Here is a 19,904-nt window from a genome sequence, read left to right as displayed (position 1 = left end):
GGCGGCCGCTACCCCCGCCAGGCAGTCGGGGCGGGGAGCCGGCATCGTCGCTCGGCGGCAGCATCCGTGGGGCTGACACGCGCCCGCATCCTCCTCTCTCCCCCGGCAGCCGCGGCGAGAGAGGCCGGCGGGCGGAGCGCAACGGAGCGGGGGGCGCCGCGACAGACAAAGCAAAGATGGCAGGGATCCTCGCCTGGTTCTGGAACGAGCGGTTCTGGCTGCCGCACAACGTCACCTGGGCCGACCTGCAGAGCACGGAGGAAGCCTCTTTCCCGCAGGCGGAGGACCTCTACCTCGCCTTCCCTCTGGCCTTTTGCATCTTTATGATCCGCCTGCTCTTCGAAAGGTAACGCGGCGCACCGGGCATCGCGGGGCTGGGCGGCCGCTGGCCGTGGGGCCGCTTCGGGTCCTCCTTCCCCGGCCTCGCCGCGCTGTTCCGCGCTCCCTCCCCTGTCGCTCGGTCACGTAGCGGCCCGATGCGGGCAGGTCTGGGGGCCGACCGGCGGGGTCCGGAGCTCGCGCCGCGGCCCGGCGCTAGGAGGCGAGGTCGCCCCGGGAACGGGCCCTGCCCTCCACCTGCGGCCCCTCGCCGGCGGCGGGAGAAGGGCCGTCGGGTACCTGCACGGGCCGGGCCTGCGGGCTGCCGCCCACCGGCCGCGTCCTGGGCCGAGCGGGCAGCCGTCCCGAAAGGAGAGTTCGCCCGCAGCTTCGCCAGAGGGCTCCCGCGGAAGGGCTGGGCTGTGGGAACGAGCCGCTCGCAGCCCTGCGGGCGCCGCGGGGTTACTCTGGAGCCGGGGTTGCCCTCAGCTCCGCTGCCGCAGGTTTTGCGCGCGCGGTGGTTTAAACCTGGGCGCCAGGTGCGCCCTCGCGGAGTAACGGTCAGCACGCGCCTGAGGTGAGGCGCGGGAGCGGCCGGTTGCTGCGTCCCACAGAAGGCTGTCGCGGTGCGTTAGCCGCTGTGAAATAGCCGATCCGTGAGAGAGCGCTGTCTCCCGGGCGTTCCCCTTCCCTTGTCAGGTCGTGGTGCCGAGTTTTCTGGTCGGTGACAAACGCAGCTGTTTTCGTCGCTCAGGTGAGAGGACGGTAGGAGCAACAAGCTGCCACCCGCTGTCCTTAACTTCCGTATGGCTTCTACAGATTGAAAAGACAGCAAAACTCGTGTCCTGACTGAGCTGATGTAACGCTTATCCTTACACTGAGGTAGACTTACCCTTTGAGTGCAAGATATCATTTAGTTTTGTTTTTTTTTTTTTTTCCTGTCTGTACAATACGTACTTCTCATCCAGGGAGGTTTTCTTAGCAATTATTTGAGGAAGTATTTGCATCTTTTTAATTTCATATCAGCTTTAAAGCTTCGATGTGAGAGTAGGCTCTGGACGTCCACACGGCATGGAACAACTGTGACTTTTAATGCAGAGCGCTGCAGTGAAGCAGGCTGAGTAGAGGCGGCAAGACCTGCTCTCTGCTCAGAGCAGGACTGTCTCTGAATGATGGATTATTGCTAATGGTTGCTAGTTTGGAAGTCTATTTCACCAGACCTCTGTGTTTTGCTTGTGGGGACCAGCCACAGTGCCTTGTGCTCATTGTTAGTGAAAGGCTTGCAGTTATTTAGGTTGACAAAGCTTTCTGAGATCTGGAAAGGACAAGAGAGGGATATCTGAATTGATAACTTTTTGTTTTTCTGTGTAATATAACATCTGCCTTTTTTTTTTTTTTTTTTTTTTTCCAAAATTCATCAGTTGATAACTGATGTTGCATGCACTGCATCCTGGAACAGGTTTCTGCAGGTCTGCTGATTTTGCAATGGAATCTCTTAATGAACAAATAAAAATAGATGCTGTAATACATCTTAACAAGTTCCATGCATACTTTCAATCCACAGCTATACTGAAATATTTGTAACATCAGTGCATCTTCTCCTTTCTTTATTAACATACTTAGTATAGATGCTCTGGTAATTCTTGATACTGATAGGCAAGCAGCCATGTGGTGCTGAGAATCTCATTAATCATTTTATACCTTTTATTTTCAAACTGCTTCACAGTAGCTGGCTGCTTGAGCAGTGTGGTTTTACTTCCCTTGCTGTAAAGGATGACCAATTTGCCAGGCCTTACAGCAGTAAGAAACACACTTCAGGGGGAGCTGTGATTTAGACTTTGCATGCCTTTACTTACAAAGTTCTTTATGTCTGGGGGATAATACCTGTCATGCTAAAGGTTGAAAGTTGACTTCATTTTATGTATACATATATTATACGTTTTGGTTACGTATTTGTGTGTGCAGCTGTGAGCACAGAACTTGAAAATTTTGTTCTATATATATTCACCTATTGTTAACAGAATTAACCTACAGGTTATTTGGTGTGGTTTTTGTTTGGTTTGATGAATCAACTAGCAAAGTCAGAGAAGAATCTAGATCCTTCTGGAATTCTGTGTATGTATATATATATGTATATATTGTTTCCCTTTCAAAGAAACCACTTTTTCTGGTTTCCCTATCCTGTCATCCTTGACCTATGCTCATGTATGAAAGGAAAAAAGTAGATTAGAACGTTAAGTGTATCCTCCAACAGTTGGATCTGATGATGATGAGTGCTTTAGAAATAAGCTTTGCTCTCAGAAGTAATCTCATAACTGTAGGATTTAGTGGCTCTACCTGATGAGGCCATCATAGTTATGGATGAGGTGCTAAAATACCTTAACAGCCTTTTCTTTTTTCCCTTCCTTCTCATTTATCTCTTTCTTTAAATGCCAAGTACATTTTAGAAACTGTAACTAAGCACAATGATAATGTTACCTAGTAATTTGGAAGATGACTTCAGTTTGGCATTGCAGCAGAAAGATTTCTTTATAGCATCCATCAATTTTGCGTTATTTTATTGTGGGTTTTTGTTTGTTTGTTTGCTGTTTTTTTTGTTTCTGCTAAGACATGTTAGCAATTGAGGATCCCCTCTTGAACTATCTAACACCTTCAGCTCTAAGGACATAATGTAAGTGCTTATTAATACTACTCTCTCTCAATCCTCTCTAGTTCTAAAGTGGGCAAAGACGGGTTAAGGCTGAATTGCAGCTGGCCTTACTAATAGCATAATGTTGAAGTTTTGGTTGGCCTAAAAAGATGAAGTGCCATCTGTTGTTCTGAGCAAAATGTAATTTTTCTTCTTTATTTTATGTGACCCCACACATCTGCTGAGAAGCAGCAGCTCTGCCTATCGCTCCAAGCCTGTCCTCCGTGAGAGAAGCATATGAAAATAAGGTTTGCTTAGCAGTCAATGTGCTCATCTGGCACAAAATGAGAGGGTAACACTCTGCTCTTTTAGAGCCATCTCTCAACGGATAGAGGTTGGCTGAATTCTCCAGAAGATGTGCTAACTAAACACATTTCTGATGTAGTCCAACAATCTTATGTCTGAGTCAAGTAATGTTTCTCAGTGCTTTCTGTATACCTGGCTCATGTTCTCAAGATTCTTGTGTCTCATGTTTGCACTGTAGTTGTAATATGCTTTCTGTTACCTTATAAGCAACAGCTTGAGCTCAGGTCAAATGGGGTAGCTCCATAATTGACCAGTCTGAGCTTACAGTTGCTTTGTTGTTCTCTGGTGTTGATGTCTATGGATTGTTTCTTAAAGGTGAAGCTGATCTTCTTCAGCTGATGGAATAGCTTGATGTGGTCAGGTATAGCTTGACTATAAGGAGCAGCACTGATTTAAGCTGATCTAGCCTCGTGGTTTGTGATCAGTCGGATCAATATGCTCTAGACATTAAGCATATGGAAATTCATGACTTTTGTTTGACATTTTGCTTTTATAATGATAGTTCAGCCTCAGAGCTAACCTCAGCTGACTCGTATTTAGTTCAATACTGTATAATTCCTAGTGAGTCAGGGTGACATGATACAATGAGCGGATGTGTGAGCGTGTATATATATGTGTATTGCAAACTGTCAAAATTAATTCAAGTGGCAATATATTAAAGCATTGTCAGTGTTTCTGGTATATGGTGTGTGTGTATGTTTGATCTTGGTAATCCCCAAGACATCTAGTATTGGTGCGTTATTATAATTATAGGGAGGTTAGAGAGGATACTGAATTTGGAAGGACATGCATTTCCAGCAGCCCGAAACCTCCTCTTGGCTGGTTGGGTGAGGCAATGATCACTATTTCTGCCCAGCCAAACCTGTTTATAGTTTGCAGTATTATCAGATTTCTTGCATGGTTCCCTGTGCAGTAGACATGATCTAATTGTTCAGTTATCATTCGCTAGTGTGCAAGTGGATGCAGATGTTCACTGACAGTAACTTTCTCTGATTTTTATTTATTTATTTATTTTTGTATCTTCATAATTTCTGTTTCAATAAGAAAATCTTGGATTTTTTTGCTTGGATATTTAATTCAGTTGAAACCAAATTGGACATTGATAACTTACAAAAAACACAGAAAATACCTAAAAAGCAATTTATTTCATACTTTAAACAACTTACCTTTCAAAATAATAACGCTATACTATTAATAGTAAATATGTTTGAAATAAATGTGTATTGTACAGTGTTAATCCATTTCTCTGTGTTTCTTTCAGTTTAGTTATTAAGCTTCTGCCATTTATTTTTGTTTATGTAGCAAGTTTTCTCTTCCTAGGGTTAGTGTTTGGGCTTTAGTCACTAAAACAAGTAGATATCTCACAGGAAAATGATTGCTTCTACCTGGAGAGCCAGTATCTGTCTGTCTTGGCATGGATGGAGCTTTTGCCTTGCCAGCTGTGACCAGCACGGTCTATGTTCACCTTCCTCGCGTGACTGTTGGCTGGTGTGTCCTTCTGTTGCTTGGAAGAAAACATAGGTTTGAGTTTACACATAAGATGGGCATATTTCTTTAAAAGAAAGCAGTGTAGGGAAAATAGGTACTATTTGAATGTCTTTTTTTTAAGGGCCATTTATAGGTGAACATTTGTGCCAATCTCAAAATTAGGAGTTAAATTGGAGGTATGTGTTGAGCTCCTAGAGAGAGCGCCATTAAAACCAATTTCTAAAATGTCCGGGTGAGAGAAAGAAGTATAATAGCCAAACAACAGTTCATCTTAGGGAAGGGTTTCAATGACAAGTTACTAGAGGATTCTGGGAGCTTATTACTTTTGCAGAGCTGCTATTAGTGGTGTTCTGAGTACAGGTTCCCACTACTGTTAGCAACTTCCTTTCACTTCACAACTGGATTCTTCTAACAGTGCTGTTTGATCCAAATTGCCTGTGTCTCTTTCTGTTGCTTATATTTCTGCCTCTGTCACTGATTAACAGGCATTTGCTAAGAATTTCTTCTTGGAAAAACAAGAGCTTCTAATATTCTGCTCTTTTTTAGCCTAGAGAAGAGAAGGCTCCAGGGAGACCTGATAGCAGCCTTTCAGTATCGAAAGAAGGGGGCTGACTCTTTATCAAGGTCTGTTGTGACAGGACAAGGAGAAACAGTTTCAAATCAAAAGATGGGAGATTTAGATTGGATATAAGGAAGAAGTTTTTTACAGTAAGGGCAGTGAGGCACGGGAGCATCTTGCCCAGAGATGTAGTGGAAGCCCCATCCATAGAGACATTCAAAGTCTGGACCAGGCTGGGCATGACCTTTAAAGGGTCTTCTCCAACTCAAAAGATTCTGTGATTCTATGTCTGTGTACCTGTTTCTTATTAGTCCATAGAAATTAAGTAGTATATTAACATTTGGGGAAATCTGTTCCCTTGACTATCTCTGCTACTTGTCAGCAAGGTGAAGAAAATGGGGGTGCCTGAATTGACCAGTGCTTACTTGACCATTTTTTGTGTTGTATTTTTTTCATAACAGTCAAAAATTATTCCATGTTTATAGTGGCTTTGACAGTTTGGGGGTTTCTGTGCCTGTCTCAAGTTTATCTTGAAGTTTTGGCAAGGAAGTTAAATTTACAGAACATGTAGCTTTCATAAGCTAAGTAACCTGAGATAACATTCAACAGTAGGCTTAAGCCTATAATTGGCACCTTACAAATAAACAAATGCACGTGATGTGTATCAGCAGTTCTTTGGAATTGTTCATCTAACATTGTGATCTCTTTGTACCAGTGACTCCCTTCACTTGTTTAAAGAATGTCGTTCACTTGTTTAAAGATGTGGGAAAGCCAGCAGGGATAGGCATCCAAATGAAGGAAAGGAAGAGGAATGTGTAGGTTCCTTCTGCAAGGAAGTCTCTTCAGTACGTGATGTCAAGTTGCAGTCTTCAGTAAGGATCACCTGGCAGTCACTGATTTCTCACAGGGATGATACCTTTCCTGTTATTCTGAGTAGTAAAATGGTGACAGCGGTGGGAGAGTTGAAGTATTGATCACAGCCAGCTGTCATCTTAGAGGTGATTTTCATAATGCTGGTGGGCCTGTAACAGAAAGCTATGACTTCCATACTAGAAGCAGAGAGTGAAATATAATGATTTTTTTTCTGCATAGTTAATATATCTCACAGTCTCAAGTTTTTCCTTTTAACTTCATAGTGCTAAGCAGTAGTGAAGGCTCCTGCAGCTGTTACTGATGTCACATAATTCAATTTTAACTCTAAAGTGAGTTGTCTGTATAACTAAGAAAATCTAAGAGCTGTAAGGAAGCATAATATCCTGTTAGATCTGTTGTATGTTATATAGTATACAAGATACACACATATATCAGCTATTAATCCGTGTTATCTTTTGAATAGGAAAGAACGGAATGCTGAAATTCTCCTAATTACCCGGTATTAATAAAATACCTTTCAGCTTCTCTAGTCTAAACCTCATTTTAAAATTACAAATGATGTGCCTTAACACTTAGTGTGAAATTATAAAAAGCCATCTTTGCAGTCAGAGGTCACACTAGGATGGATAAAGGGATATATCTAAACCACTTTCATTTTCCCTCAGTGTAAGGTTAGTAAAAACTTCCATTTTAACAACAGCTACTCTGTCTTGATTTCTCTTGAAGAGAGGGGGCAGAAGGGAGTAACCTACAGTACTGTAAAAATAAATAAATCAGACTCACTGACATAGTTACTCCAGTGCAAAAAACAAACAAACAACAAAAAAAAACCCCATAGGTTAGACCCCATGAAGGCATTCACTACTATAAGATTTTTAGATTTCTGAGGCTGTTTCTACATTTGTGCATGCAGTATTGTTTGTGTATTCTTCATAACAAACAAGTTGCTGTATTTTCAACATCAACGAAATGACCTGGAGAAAGAAGTAGCTTTTATTTATTATATTTGGTGTGATCACACCTGCTCATTTCCCATTTCCCATCCTCTGAGATAAAATTTACTTGTGCAAGCAGAAGGATGGAAAAACAAAACACCAAAAAACCTCAATAGAAATGAGGCTGAAATCCTTACTTTGGAATTTGCACTCCTTTCCTCCTTCTGATGCTGACGGTGTTCAATTCTGAGAGACTTGTATACGTAACTTTTACTGGATCTGTTGCTTACCATGTCCCTGGGACTCTCATCTTCACTGAGAAGAAAGTGGAAGTGGGGGGCCATTCTCCCCTTCTCGTTTGCTAGGTGTTTGGCATTGTGTAGTCACGCTGAGCTTTATTTTTGAAAGATGCTTTTGCACTGTCCACATAGCTGTAGGCAATTTGTTGTGCTGTCATTAAAGCCTGAACAAGATAGGCTCCTTAAGAAAGATAAAATTTAGCCTTTATATGGCACCCTTGTAGATAGGCTGTGTAAACATTGAATGTTAATCTACACCTATGGGGGTTACAGTAAAGCAAAGCAGAGAAAATCAAATCTACATGAAATTACATTGAACTGAGAAATGATTAGGATAGCTCTAGCAGCATAAACTTATATGGCAGCGGGCTCCTCTGACTCACTGCCCTATAGGGAAGAAACGATCTCAGCCGGGGAGCTGGAGGGCTCCAGCCTCTTGCGCTGACTCAGGGCTTTGCTGTAGCATATTAGACCAGTGAGTCATCAAGAGCAGGATCCTTGTTGCAACTGATGAGACCAGTTGCTTCTGTTGAAAACAAAATTTAAGCTAAAGGTGTGTAATGAGAAGATTCACAACTTTATATAAAGGTCATGAGTAGGAATGTGCCTGTTGACAAGCTTTTCTGTAGTTGTCCATTAGATTTTATTGGACTTCCTGCTGTTTACCACTAATTGTCCAAAGTCTGCAGCTGAAGAAGATTATCAGGTCTAATTGGGTGTATTTATTCCCCTTATGGGCAGTGTATGTTGGAAAGAGCCCTCTGGGAGAAAGGCAAGTGGGAAGATGTTTTGTGTGTATTGAAGCAAGAATTGGGTGGTAATTGTGCAGTTGATAGTTATCTATCAACTTTTCCCACACATCTAATATGAGAAAAGGGAGATAACTGATATGATAACAGAATAGCCTGAAAACATGAAAATTTCCAAAGCCAAATGCTCCCTGGGATTACAACACCAATTGTACTAAATTAATTTTGCAGTGATTGCATTGATGTGATTATGACAAGTTGATCCACAAATGGAGTCTTGGGAGCAATAAGTTGAATGTGAGCCAGAAATGTACCAACAGATTTCTGGGTTGCATTGGGAAGAGCATAGCCAGGAGGGTGAGGGAAGCAATGATCCCAGTGATACTCAGCACTGCTGAGGCCATGTCTGTTCAGTTTTGCTGCTGAGTCCAGTTTTGGTTTCCCTGTATAAGACATGAATGTAATGCAGTGAGGCCAACAAAGGACTGCTGAAGCATCTGATGTATCAGAAGAGGCTGGGATAGCTGCAACTGTTTAGCCTGGAGAAGAGATGCTTTGGATGGATTGTATCAGTTTGTACAAATACTTGATAGGTAGGGTAAAGAAAGCAGGGCCACACTATTTACTGGGGCAGGAGGGGCAACATGTAACTGAGATACAGGAAATTCTGTTTAAGAGCAAATTTGTTCCTTGGGTGGTGATCAAAGACTTGGACAGAAGTTGCAGAGTTTCCATCTTTGAAGATACTCAAACAACTGGACAAAGCTCTGAGCAACCTGCTCTAGTTCATCTTGCTATGAGCAGAGGCAGTGAACTTGGTGATCTCCAGAAGTCCCTTCCATGTGTAGTGAATACTGTGAGATCATTACTGTGCTAAATAGCATGTTTTCACAATGCAGGACTCAAGGAGTCACATGGGAGGCCAAGTATGTATGAAATTGATAAACTGTAGTGCAAGTCTGAAATAGGTGAGGATTAGGTTGAAGTTCACTGTAACTCTACAAAAGAAATATAATTTAGGTGGAGCACGCAACATTTGGTAGATGTGGATTTTCTGTTTGCCATGGAATGGCTTTTTTGATTGCTTCTATTGTAGTCTGGCATGTGAGCAGACAGGAAGTAAATCAAGAAATATATTTGGATGTTCTCTTCCTAAGACAGCAGTTAACTCGTCGGTACCCTAAATGAAGTCCGACTTGCTGTGCTATAAACACATTCTGTTCCCTTCTAGGATCAATACTTTGTGTTTCCTATAGCGCTAAATGTGATTATAGTAGGCAATTTTGAGGATAATTTCAGTTTTGTTCCTTAAAAGTTGATTCTGCTCCACATCATAGTGTCTTCAGGACAATTTTGTTCTCAAAAAATTTACAAAAGGTAATACGTTAGAACACAGAGTTCTCTTATGTCCCCTGTTAAGAGGGAATGGTGGTCATGTCTTACTGGAAAAGCTTTTATTGCTTTTGTTTTCTGGAAAATAATATTAAATCAGCTTTAAACAAAAACTGGGAGAAATTAGTCTTTAGTTCCACATTGCTAGTTGCCTATATAGGCAATATATGTATATTTGTAAATATACGTGTGCACAACACAAAAGAATGTATGAACTGCATTGGCACTGTGTCACTATGGTGTAATACTTTTTTTCCTATTTTATTTAAAAATCATTAAATTAAAAAAAAATCATTAAGAGAAGATAAGGAATGTTGACTGGTCTAGAAAATGAGATATTCCGAAGTGTGACTCTCTGGGGTTATAATGAAGCAGTTTGACATTTGACAGAAGAAACGTGCTCTATATCCTAGTTAATTAATGGGACGTTACTTTTGTTTGAGAGCATGAACCTGGAATTATTTTCTAGAGCATTTATGGAAAATATGACAACTATTTGGTTTTCTTCCAGTTTGGAATGAAAAGGAAATTTAGAAATGTCAAAATTTTCTCAGGAACAGATGTCCTGACTTTCAGCCAGCACAGATTAATAGGTGTGCTTACAAGACAATCATGGAGTACAAAAAAATGAGATCCTTATAGCATTGCTAGCCTCCAGAAACATATTCTTGACCAATTGGTAATTTTAGACTAATTCAGCCTGTATATATATGAATGCTACCTAGAAAATAAAAATAAATAAATAAAGATAAAAGCAAACCTCTTAACAGATTCATTTTGTTGAAAATGGACTCTATCCTGACAATTAATCTGCTGTTGTCAAGATGAAAAGTCCACTAGTAGAAGTGAAAGAACATCCCTTTGTATTGCATACCCTTCCAATGAGAGGTAACTTCAAGGTGTGAATAGAAAACAGCACTTTGTATCCATCATAATAAGTTGTGTTTTGTTTTCTTTCCTGATTGGAATAGTTTAGGCATAATCCTAGAGAAATATAAAGCTTTAAATAGTAATAGCAAATCTCTCAGAGTAATGTGGCTGAAAGAAAACTGCAGTGATATTGGCATTTTATGTTTTTAAATGCATTGTAGTTAAATCTTTTGCCATTTTCTAGAGGGTGTGTTTAGTGACATATCTCTCCAAACAGACATTGCAACTTTGAAGCACCAGCTTCAATATTAATATAGCAATATATACTGCTAATATATATTGCTATATATATTAATATAGTAATAGATTTAGGATTTTGATTCTTTCAGATCTTTTATGGCAGCTGAGTGTTAAGAGTTCTATAAGAATGCATTATTTGAGGGTAAAACATATGATTCCTTAACTTTTTAACTGTCTCTTGCACTTTTCATCTTGTAACTATATTTCCAGTCTCAGGACAAATTTCCCTTGCTTTTCCCTCTTATCTTAAAATAAAGGTTTATCCCAGTATTTCTTGTTTTGCATCTTTCTAATCTTTTTCACCTCTTCATGCCTCTTCTCCCTTCTTATTCTTTCTTCTTATTTATCCTTCTCGTGTTGATTTTTCCCTTCCTTTGAACCAAAGCTGTCTACCTGTGCCTTTTGTTCTGTTAGAGTGCATATCAACCTTACCGTTCAGTTTCCACTACACCTTGATGGAAGAGCAGCATTAAGAGCATTTGCAGACTCCTAAGTTAGGTTCTAAAATGATTTTTAATATGAAAGCCTCAATAGAGTGAGTGCAGTGGTATGTAGGAAGACAGGTTTGGGCTGAGGGAGGACTTCAAGCTGGTCTTAATTTTGTCAAGCATCTTTCTTAATCTAGTTTGCTAGAGTAAGCATATATTCGTCAATTTTATTGCAAAATTCTCCAAGTGTTTATTAGGAAAAATTGTAACTTCTTTCACATTTTCTCTCTATGAAGTCATCAAGATAATATTCCTTGAAAGGTGGTTTGGAAATGGTACTGGACTGAGAAAATATCTGGAAAATAATCAGCTTTCATCTCCCACATCTCAGACCAGAGCATAGTACAATGAGAAATCAAATACAGAGAAGGAAGTAACTGTCAAAGCAAAGAGCATGCTTGCTGTGTGGTCCATAAAGTGATTCACAGAGCAGGGAGAAGGTAACTTTGATTTCAGTGCTTTATGTCCAGTGTAATTTCCAAAGGACTCTTGCTTCCCTTGAATAGCTGTGGGTGACTTTAGACTTCAACCAGAATAGGACCATGTCATGAAGAATACAATCCTGTCCTTTCTAAAATAAACCAACACAAAAGAAGCCTCAGCTAAACAGCCTCCAAATCCCTTCCGGCTTTGCAGTGGTTTTGCAGTCCACCCTGTGTTAGGTCTTTGCAACTCAGAAAGATCCATTCTTGATGCTTTTTTCCTTTTTATATATATAATTGGAAGTCATACTGGAAAGAGGAGTCAAGTCAGCAGTTTCCAATGTCTTAACCTTTTTGGTTGCTGCTGCTGTAGTCCCTAGTAGAGATTCCAAGTAAAAAGATAGATAAGGTTATCTTCATTTATAAAAATGGTCTTTGGAATCCAGGTGTTACCATTTCTACCTGCTCTTCCCTTAAAGACTTGTATTAATTTCACCTGGGGCTTTTGTGAATTTCTTCCAAAGCTTAGGCCTGCCCACTGCACGTGGGCCACTAACTCCTAAGCCATGCACAAAGAACTGAGATTACAATGGCCAGAGTTTTTCATGCTCCCTGCCCAATGGATTCCTATGGCAAGGAACTGTAACTTTACAAAACATCCCAGACTCTGCACATAAGATTAGCTGACTCTCTTGTATTATTATGATTTGCTTTCCTATATGACTTTTAATTCATTAATTTTGTAAACCTGTATTTTTGCATGAGTGGAGCTTTGTCATGCAGCCTTATTTGATTATTTATGTACTTTGTAGATCTGCTGGTAGTGGAAATTATAATTTGTTCAAGAACAATCAAGAACTTGAGGATGCATATTACTCTTGCGTATGATTTCTTTGCTCACAAAGATACTGAATATGATCTTTTGCCAATATAATTTAGGAATTGGCTTCCATGGTGTTCAGATGTTACACTGGTCTAACACTGCGGAAGATCAGAAATTGTGTCATTATATATAGGTCTGCATAGCTGCTTGATTATTGTTTTAGAAATTTAGAAATGATTTAGAAGTGAAAGCTGCTTAAGCTCTAAGGCCAGATGGAAATCAAGGCAATCACATGTTTGGTTGGTTGTTTTTTTTTATTATTGTTGTTGTGTGGGGGGTTTTTTTAAGTTTGGGGTTTTTTTTTTGTTTGTTTATTTGCTTTTTTGACTAATTGCTACACTTCACTCTCTCTGCCCACCGTTTTTCCAGAACTGGTAATACATGGGCACCACCAGAGCATTGTTCTGTCTGCAAACCTCACCTGCAGAAGATTGGTTTAGTAGACGTTAACTTGGTAGTGTCATGATTTCTAATCAACTCACCCCTCTTTTTCTTTTCTGCAAGCCTCTGCTCTTGCATAGCATTAGGTGACCAGTCAGTCAACAGGATCATGTAATAGGGTTGCTTTTGTTCGCCTTGCCTTTTGAAGAGCTTCACTAATACTGACAGCCGGCTTCAAGTCTGCAATTTAATGACTGACTGTAAGGCGGTACCTTGTCAACAGCTTTCCACAAGCCCTGCCCCAGGTCTGCTCTTGAACAAAGCTGCTTCACAGATGAGTGTCAGATAGGACTGTAGTGGTAGTAGTGGTTGTAATTCCCTTCAACGCATTTGGAGTTGCCTGGAAAGAATATCCCAGTGTTCCCCGAACATGGACTGGCAGTTCTGCAGGGCTGTTTGCAGCTTGTTCTAAACTGCTGGAAACTGTGTTGCAACTGCATCACGCTGCCAAAGTGAGAGATCTATTAAGAGCTTCACTGGGTACACGTCAAAAGTGCTTAATGATGATGTTTGTTTCACATGTGGCAGTGTTGTTATTTAGAGAGTAAACAAAGTGTGTGTGCATGTGTATTACAAAATAAGTTATAATAATTACTTCCAAAACCATCTCAACAAATCTTGCACTCCTCACACCAAGGTGCTCTTTTTGTCTTGTCTGCCACTGCTGCAGGCATGTTAAATGACATAAAGAATCTTCTGAATGAATATATTCACATGATGAAGATAAAAAATGGAGCACACTGTCTAGATCCACCTTGAATTTTCTCCCATTTCACTTTAACCAGATTCTTTTCAGGCTCTCTTTTCTCTTGACAAATGCCACTCTGCAACTGTGATCACTTCACAGATAAACAGATGTTGACCTCATATATTAAACACTGGAGTGAACTCTGCATGCACCAGAGCCTCCCCAGCTCAAGCTCAACACTTCTAAAGTGTTTTCGTGTTGCTTAATGAGAACCATCACAAATAACAAAAAGCTTTCAGGACTTTACTGCAGGGTGACCCATTCTTCTGAATTCTTGAAAAAGTATTCCCTTTGACCAGCTAACAGAGTATAAAAAGTTAGTATTTACCAAGTTACTCTCTTAAAGTTCTTGTAAATTTAATGAAGGACTTAGTTTGCTCTTAGGCATTATTTATGATGTGGTAAACCTAGTGCAGTGTACTTTGGCTCTCAGCTTGTGTTTATAGGTTTAGATCTTGATTCTTCAGCTGGATTATTTCTAGTATAAATGAAATAGTGATTAAATGTAAGTTCTCTCAGTGCTACTGTGGTACAGGCTGAGGAATTTTAATATTCCAAAGCCTCTTAGATAGTGGCATTAAAATAATGAGTAATAAAAACAAAAGTTGGAATATTTCTGTACCATCAATAAATATTTCCAACCTGAATGACTGATCATGACAAGTCAACCCCCTCATGTGTGAGTAATGCAAAAAACTCTTGTGGAGATACAGTGCAGCAATCACATGGCTTATGGTGTGACAATCTGCTGCTCTTCAGCATTCTGACAATTCTGTTTCTCACTTGAAATTTGAAGTTTAGGGAGTCCATTACTCTCTAAATCCTTTCTCTTCTATCTAGATAAGAGTAGTTAACAGAGGCTAAGGACCAGAAGTGGAATGGGGCAAGAATATGGAACTGAAAGGAGAACAAGGCCATGTTTTCTAGTGTGTAGGAGTAGGGAGTGAAGCTGAAAGTGAGTAAAGATGTGGATTGGGAGCAAGAGACAGGGGAAAGCATGACCCATGTGTGTGTCTGCATGTAGGAGCAAAGCAATGTAACCAGTCTTACCAGTTTGTTCATTCACACCAGAAACAATGCAAGGTAGGCTTCTGAATTCAAAGGAACACGAGAACACTCGTATCCTGGAAAGAGATTTTGTGTGTGTGAATCCCTCAAGTTATTGAGGGATCAGCTCCGAAAATTCTTAAGAATTATTTATTTATTTTTAAAGTCCTAACTTTAAGAAAGCTTTTTCAATCAGCCAGGTGAGTTTTTATTCATATCCTTAGCTATCACAATACAAAAACTACTGCTTAAGTCACCCTGGGAACTTAGTGTGCTTCTCTGATGACTTGATCAGCACTAAAGGCTGATCATATTTTGTAACATTAAATATAATGTAAAATAATTGTTCTTGCTATATGTTATATTCTAAAGAGGGATGTGTGTGTGCCTGTGTGAGAGAGAAATGTTTTCTAGTAATCCAGAACAGCTCTGATTGTCTGGATTGTCTAGAAACACAAGATGTTTTCAGTAATTTATAGACTTTGCAGGTGTGGCAAGAACCCAATTAAGGAAAAGAGCTGTTTTCTGAAAGACTGGTTGTGTGTTTTCAAGATAACCATGGCTGGTACAAGAAATTAACGAACTATAACTCCCTTTTTGAGAAACACCTACTTAGGGAGATCTTCTGTTAAGTCTGTGGTTAGGATATCAGTCACAGGGTGCTTTCGTGATTCAGAGGAAAAAAATTAAACAACTGAAAATTGTGTTTACAAGTTTCTGTTGAATTATATAAAACAGTGGTTTGAATTTCTTTTTAAATCAACAAAGGAAGAATTAACTTCCAGCTTCATTTTTTTGTGTCCGCTCTTATTTTAGGTGGTAACTTAAAAAAAAAAAAAAAATGAAGTTTGCTGTTCTTCAGATATCTTTAGGGAACAGTTTTTAATTGTTCTGTGGCTAATGAAATTACCGTTCTGTGAGCAAAACTGATCAAATAACCATTTTATTTACCATTTTTTTTAATCTATTGAATGGGACAGAAAAAAATTTGGATCACAGACCACATTTCTTATCCTAGTTGAGTATTTAAAAATGAAAGATAAATAAAGGAAATGTCATTTAGATAAACCAAATATTCTGTCCAACCTTCATTAAAAGGAATAAGAGAAAATGAATTTTCTAATTTTTATAGAAGCAAAAGATCTTTATTAGGCCACCATACATGAGCACTGCTTGAGGAGAAGCATTGAGTATTAATACATAGACTTGAAAACTGAGTAATTTGCTTGGAGTGAGTCATAGTATGCTGGAAGCTACCACTGGACCATGCAGTGGTTCCGGAATGGTTTTAGTTTGGCAGTTTTCTCACAGATGTTCATTTTTGACACCTTCCTTGGTCTGTCTCCTCGAATATAATTTCAGCACTGCTGTTTCTTTACCAGCCTTCTGATCCAACAGGCATAAAGCAGTGTTTGTTAGATTGCATTTAACATCACAGTTAGTCCAGACTCCAAGGGTCCTCCTGGGCTCAGGTTTCAGAGTCCACTCCTCTTACTATGTCACTGTCAAAACAAACCACCAACAAAAAATAACCCAAAATCTAACAAAAAACCCCCACAACTTTTTCCTCAGGATTTCCATAGCCATTTGTCTAAGGTAGAAAGTAATTACTGAGAAAGTAATTATTTTATGGCTTGTTGAGTTGAGGGTGCAAAATTATCCAAGACTATAGAAGCTTAACAGTGTTACTGGTAAGGTCCACCTCAGTAACAAAGGCCAGATGGGGCTGACTTAGGTGAGTTGTGTGTAGTATGGCCTTGGTTTCAGAGGAATTAAGCCAAAGGCGGCAAGGCTAAACTTGAAGAAACATCAGAGACAAAAGGCTCCCTGTGTGTATTCTTCCATTTAGGATGCATTCTGCTGTAAGTTATGTTTGCTGCTCCAAATAGCTCTTGCAGGTGGTATGTGGTAGACCTAGGATTACTGGTGAGGGAAAAAGGCCTTGCTATTACAGTAGAAACTCCACTGAGCACCTGTGCAGAGAGAAAAATTACGATGATTTCAATTAATTCAGGCTAAAATGGCTTGGGAATAATCATGCATTTTGCCAGCTAGATCTGTGCATTTCCCAGCCAGTGCAGCTCACTGGTATTCCCCCTGCCTCTCTCTGGAAACGTCACATTATGTGGCACTTATCCAAGTGAAAGTTTGGGCATGTGGCCTGTCAAACCAGTTAGGTTGGCCATCTTTGCCTTCTTGTAGTAATTTGTCAGGCAGCATATTGCATGTGGAGAGATGGAGTTTGACAGTGATTTGTTCTAGGATTCAGCTGGTACAGAACTGCATTTCTGTTTTCTTGATTTTTGTTTTGTTTTTTAATAATGAAACTGAGTGCCTTCTGCCCTGGGTGGCAGAAGGAGAGAAATGATTAAAAATGAGTATGCTGAATTGGTTCCTGCGTTTTATGAAGGTTGATAAAACACTGAATGCCTCTGTGACAGTGAATATATGAGGTGTTTTTTCCCTAAAAGAAAATTATGTGAAACACATACAAAATGAATAGTAAATATAAAAACTAATATTATAGTTACACTCTGAAAATTCAGTGTCAAAATGAGATATTTGTTAGGTTTCTAAAACTGTTCACTTGCAAAGTGTAGGAGATAGACTAGCAAGATTGCATTTAAGAATGCTAAGCTTCAAAAAGAAAAGAAAACCAGCAGATGCTATAATGTTTTCCCCACAAGTGCAGCAAAAGCGAAATTGCAGCAATTCCCCTATCTCTGTCTCTTTCTAGCCTTTCTCTGCTCCTTATCTTCCTCCCCTATGCACAAACACGCTCACACCTTATGCATACATTGCTGCTTGGCTGCTAATAGACACTAGTAGCATTTGAGTGCGTTGGATTAGTATTTGTGTATTGTAAAATATTGTAACCACTGAATTTTTCTCCCTTCCATCTGTTGTTGCATGGATGACCCACCTGATATGTACTTGGCATAAGTAATTGAGACCTGTATGACGGATCTGTTGCGTTCTTTTTAATTGATTTATTCAGTAACTACTGAAAGCTAAAGAGGAGGGGGTGTGGGGAGGAACAGCAGTGAGGTTGGCTAGCAAAAGATTTGACCTAGTTTTTCCAATCTGCATGGCTCTGCAGGCAGATTCAGCTCTAAACCTGTCTCTGTAGAAGGACATTTAGTTATTTTTTGTCCCCTGCATGAACAGCTGCATTTATTTTGAATGTTCAAATGTGGTGGATAAAAATGTAAAATGTTGTTACAGTATAGTGAAATGGAAATATGTGCATATGGGGAGGACGGGAGGAAAGGCGTGCGCTTCTGCTGGATTTATGTGGGTTTTGCTGCTTTCTGCTCTTCTCCCCCAGTCTCCCATCACTATTCTCCCTGTGTTTGATAGCTGTGTGACATGAAACGCTTAATTTTTCATCCTGTGTGCAGTTATTTCAAGGTGTGTGAAGCACATATTCTTACCTTTGTGCAAGAGTTGGTGTGACTGCTTTGCATGCAAAGTTAAAATATCTCTTTCAGCCTTGTTTAAAATAAGCTTTTCATAATGTCTCTAAACTAATCATTTTGCCTTCTTATTTCTATTTGTATCAAGTGATTGAGGGGTCTGCTTGGTTGGTATCTTCGTTTGTTTCCATTCTATTACTCAGCAGTGGAAGACCAGAGATTTAGAACCAGTAATGTAACAGCTAGCTGTCTCTGACAGGCTGATGCCCAGTGCTTTGACCATCCAGATGCTCTGGATGATAAGCATTACAATAGGCTTCTGAAGGAGAATAGTCATTTGCTGAGAACACGCATGTATGTTTGTCTTCTGTCATTCAGTCACATTCCTTTCAGAGCTGTTTGTTAACTGAAGTGTCTCAGACTGACTAGAGTTTTACCTGTTCTGTGTATTTTTGATAACTGGTTTTGTTCTTGATCCATTTACATCTGTTACAGGAAAACCATACCCTTTTGAAAGTCAGTCTGCTACTGAAGTTGCTCTAAACTTGTGATTATTTCATCATTTCAGCCGTTCTGCAGAGTTTAGCTTTTCTTTGCAATCCGTGGCATGGGTATGGAGGCATTGGTCACACTGCTCATGAGCCAGGCTGCATCAGTAAGGTTTCTCTAGAGGACTGTGACTAGCACGCTTGTCAAGAAAGTGACAGTCAGCCAGGGTGCTGAGGTGTCCACTTACTGTAAGCTGCTGTAAGCACCCTTCTGAAGCATTGTAACTGATGATCTGACACCTCCAGTCCAGCTCTATGTGTGCTATACAGTCTTGGGATGTGGTGGTACTTCATGTATCCTGGATGGAAACATCACATCTAATTTGTTGTCAAGGGAAGGCAAAGTTTGATCTATAATCCTTTGTAAAGTTGGTAACCGTCACGTGCTCTTTGCTTCCAAAGCCTTGTTTAGTTCAAACATTATACAGATACTGATACATGATCAATGATAAGTATTCTGAATGGTTTGGGATGTAAGTAACGTTGAGGTGAAAGGGCCTTAACTGTTTGGGTGTCTGTGAGGTCTGTAAATGCTGTTTTTTGCCTGAGCAAGCAGTCTGTATGGGTAAGTCTTTGCAATCAGCCTTGCAGCAATTTTACCTACATATTCCCCTACTTGGTTCCATCTCTCTTCTTTCTCCTGTAGCCAAGTATACAGCACAAGGAAGTTCCAGTTTGGCAGTACTGCACACAGCCAATCTCTAATGCAGCTGGGCTACAGATTGGGTGTTGGCAAACTAACAGGTCATCCAAATAGCCTAGTTCTTGTTCCTCTGGACTGTCTCATTCATTCACACCAGAATGCTCAATTTACTTCATTACCTAGAGCAATGGGATAAATATTCAGCACCTACAGAAGAGCTAATACATAATGAGGCAGCATGTATGTTTCTCAGTGTAGCTGGGTGGGCTTTGATACCAGGACTAAGTTAACTTATACCCAGGTTTCTGTTTTGCTGTAGCCTTGACTTGTCTGGTCAAAGCTTAGTTAAAAGGCAGATTATTTTTCCTTTTGACCTTTTAGGTATACTTCTAAATAAGAATGCATTTATAATCTAGTTAAAATATAAAATTCATGATCTACTATTGGTTTTATTTTTTTCCTAATTCTGCTTGAAAAGATTATTATTACA

General features: G+C 40.0%; 1 protein-coding gene across 2 annotated transcripts in view; it reads left to right on the top strand.

Moving 5' to 3' along the window:
- Positions 1 to 19: 19 nt before the first annotated feature.
- The window catches only part of CERS6 (ceramide synthase 6), a 114,748-nt gene continuing 94,863 nt past the window's right edge, over positions 20 to 19,904 (top strand). For both annotated transcript variants that reach the window (XM_025152632.3, XM_025152631.3), the window contains exon 1: positions 20 to 346. In XM_025152632.3, coding sequence (XP_025008400.1) covers positions 177 to 346 — 170 coding nt within the window. In that variant the 5' untranslated portion in view covers positions 20 to 176. The remainder of the gene's footprint in view (positions 347 to 19,904) is intronic.

The sequence above is a fragment of the Gallus gallus genome, chromosome 7 (assembly GCF_016699485.2).
Source record: "Gallus gallus isolate bGalGal1 chromosome 7, bGalGal1.mat.broiler.GRCg7b, whole genome shotgun sequence".
Lineage (NCBI taxonomy): Eukaryota > Metazoa > Chordata > Aves > Galliformes > Phasianidae > Gallus > Gallus gallus.
The sequence above is the reverse complement of the archived record's forward strand: the minus strand, read 5'-3'. Positions and strand labels throughout refer to the sequence as shown.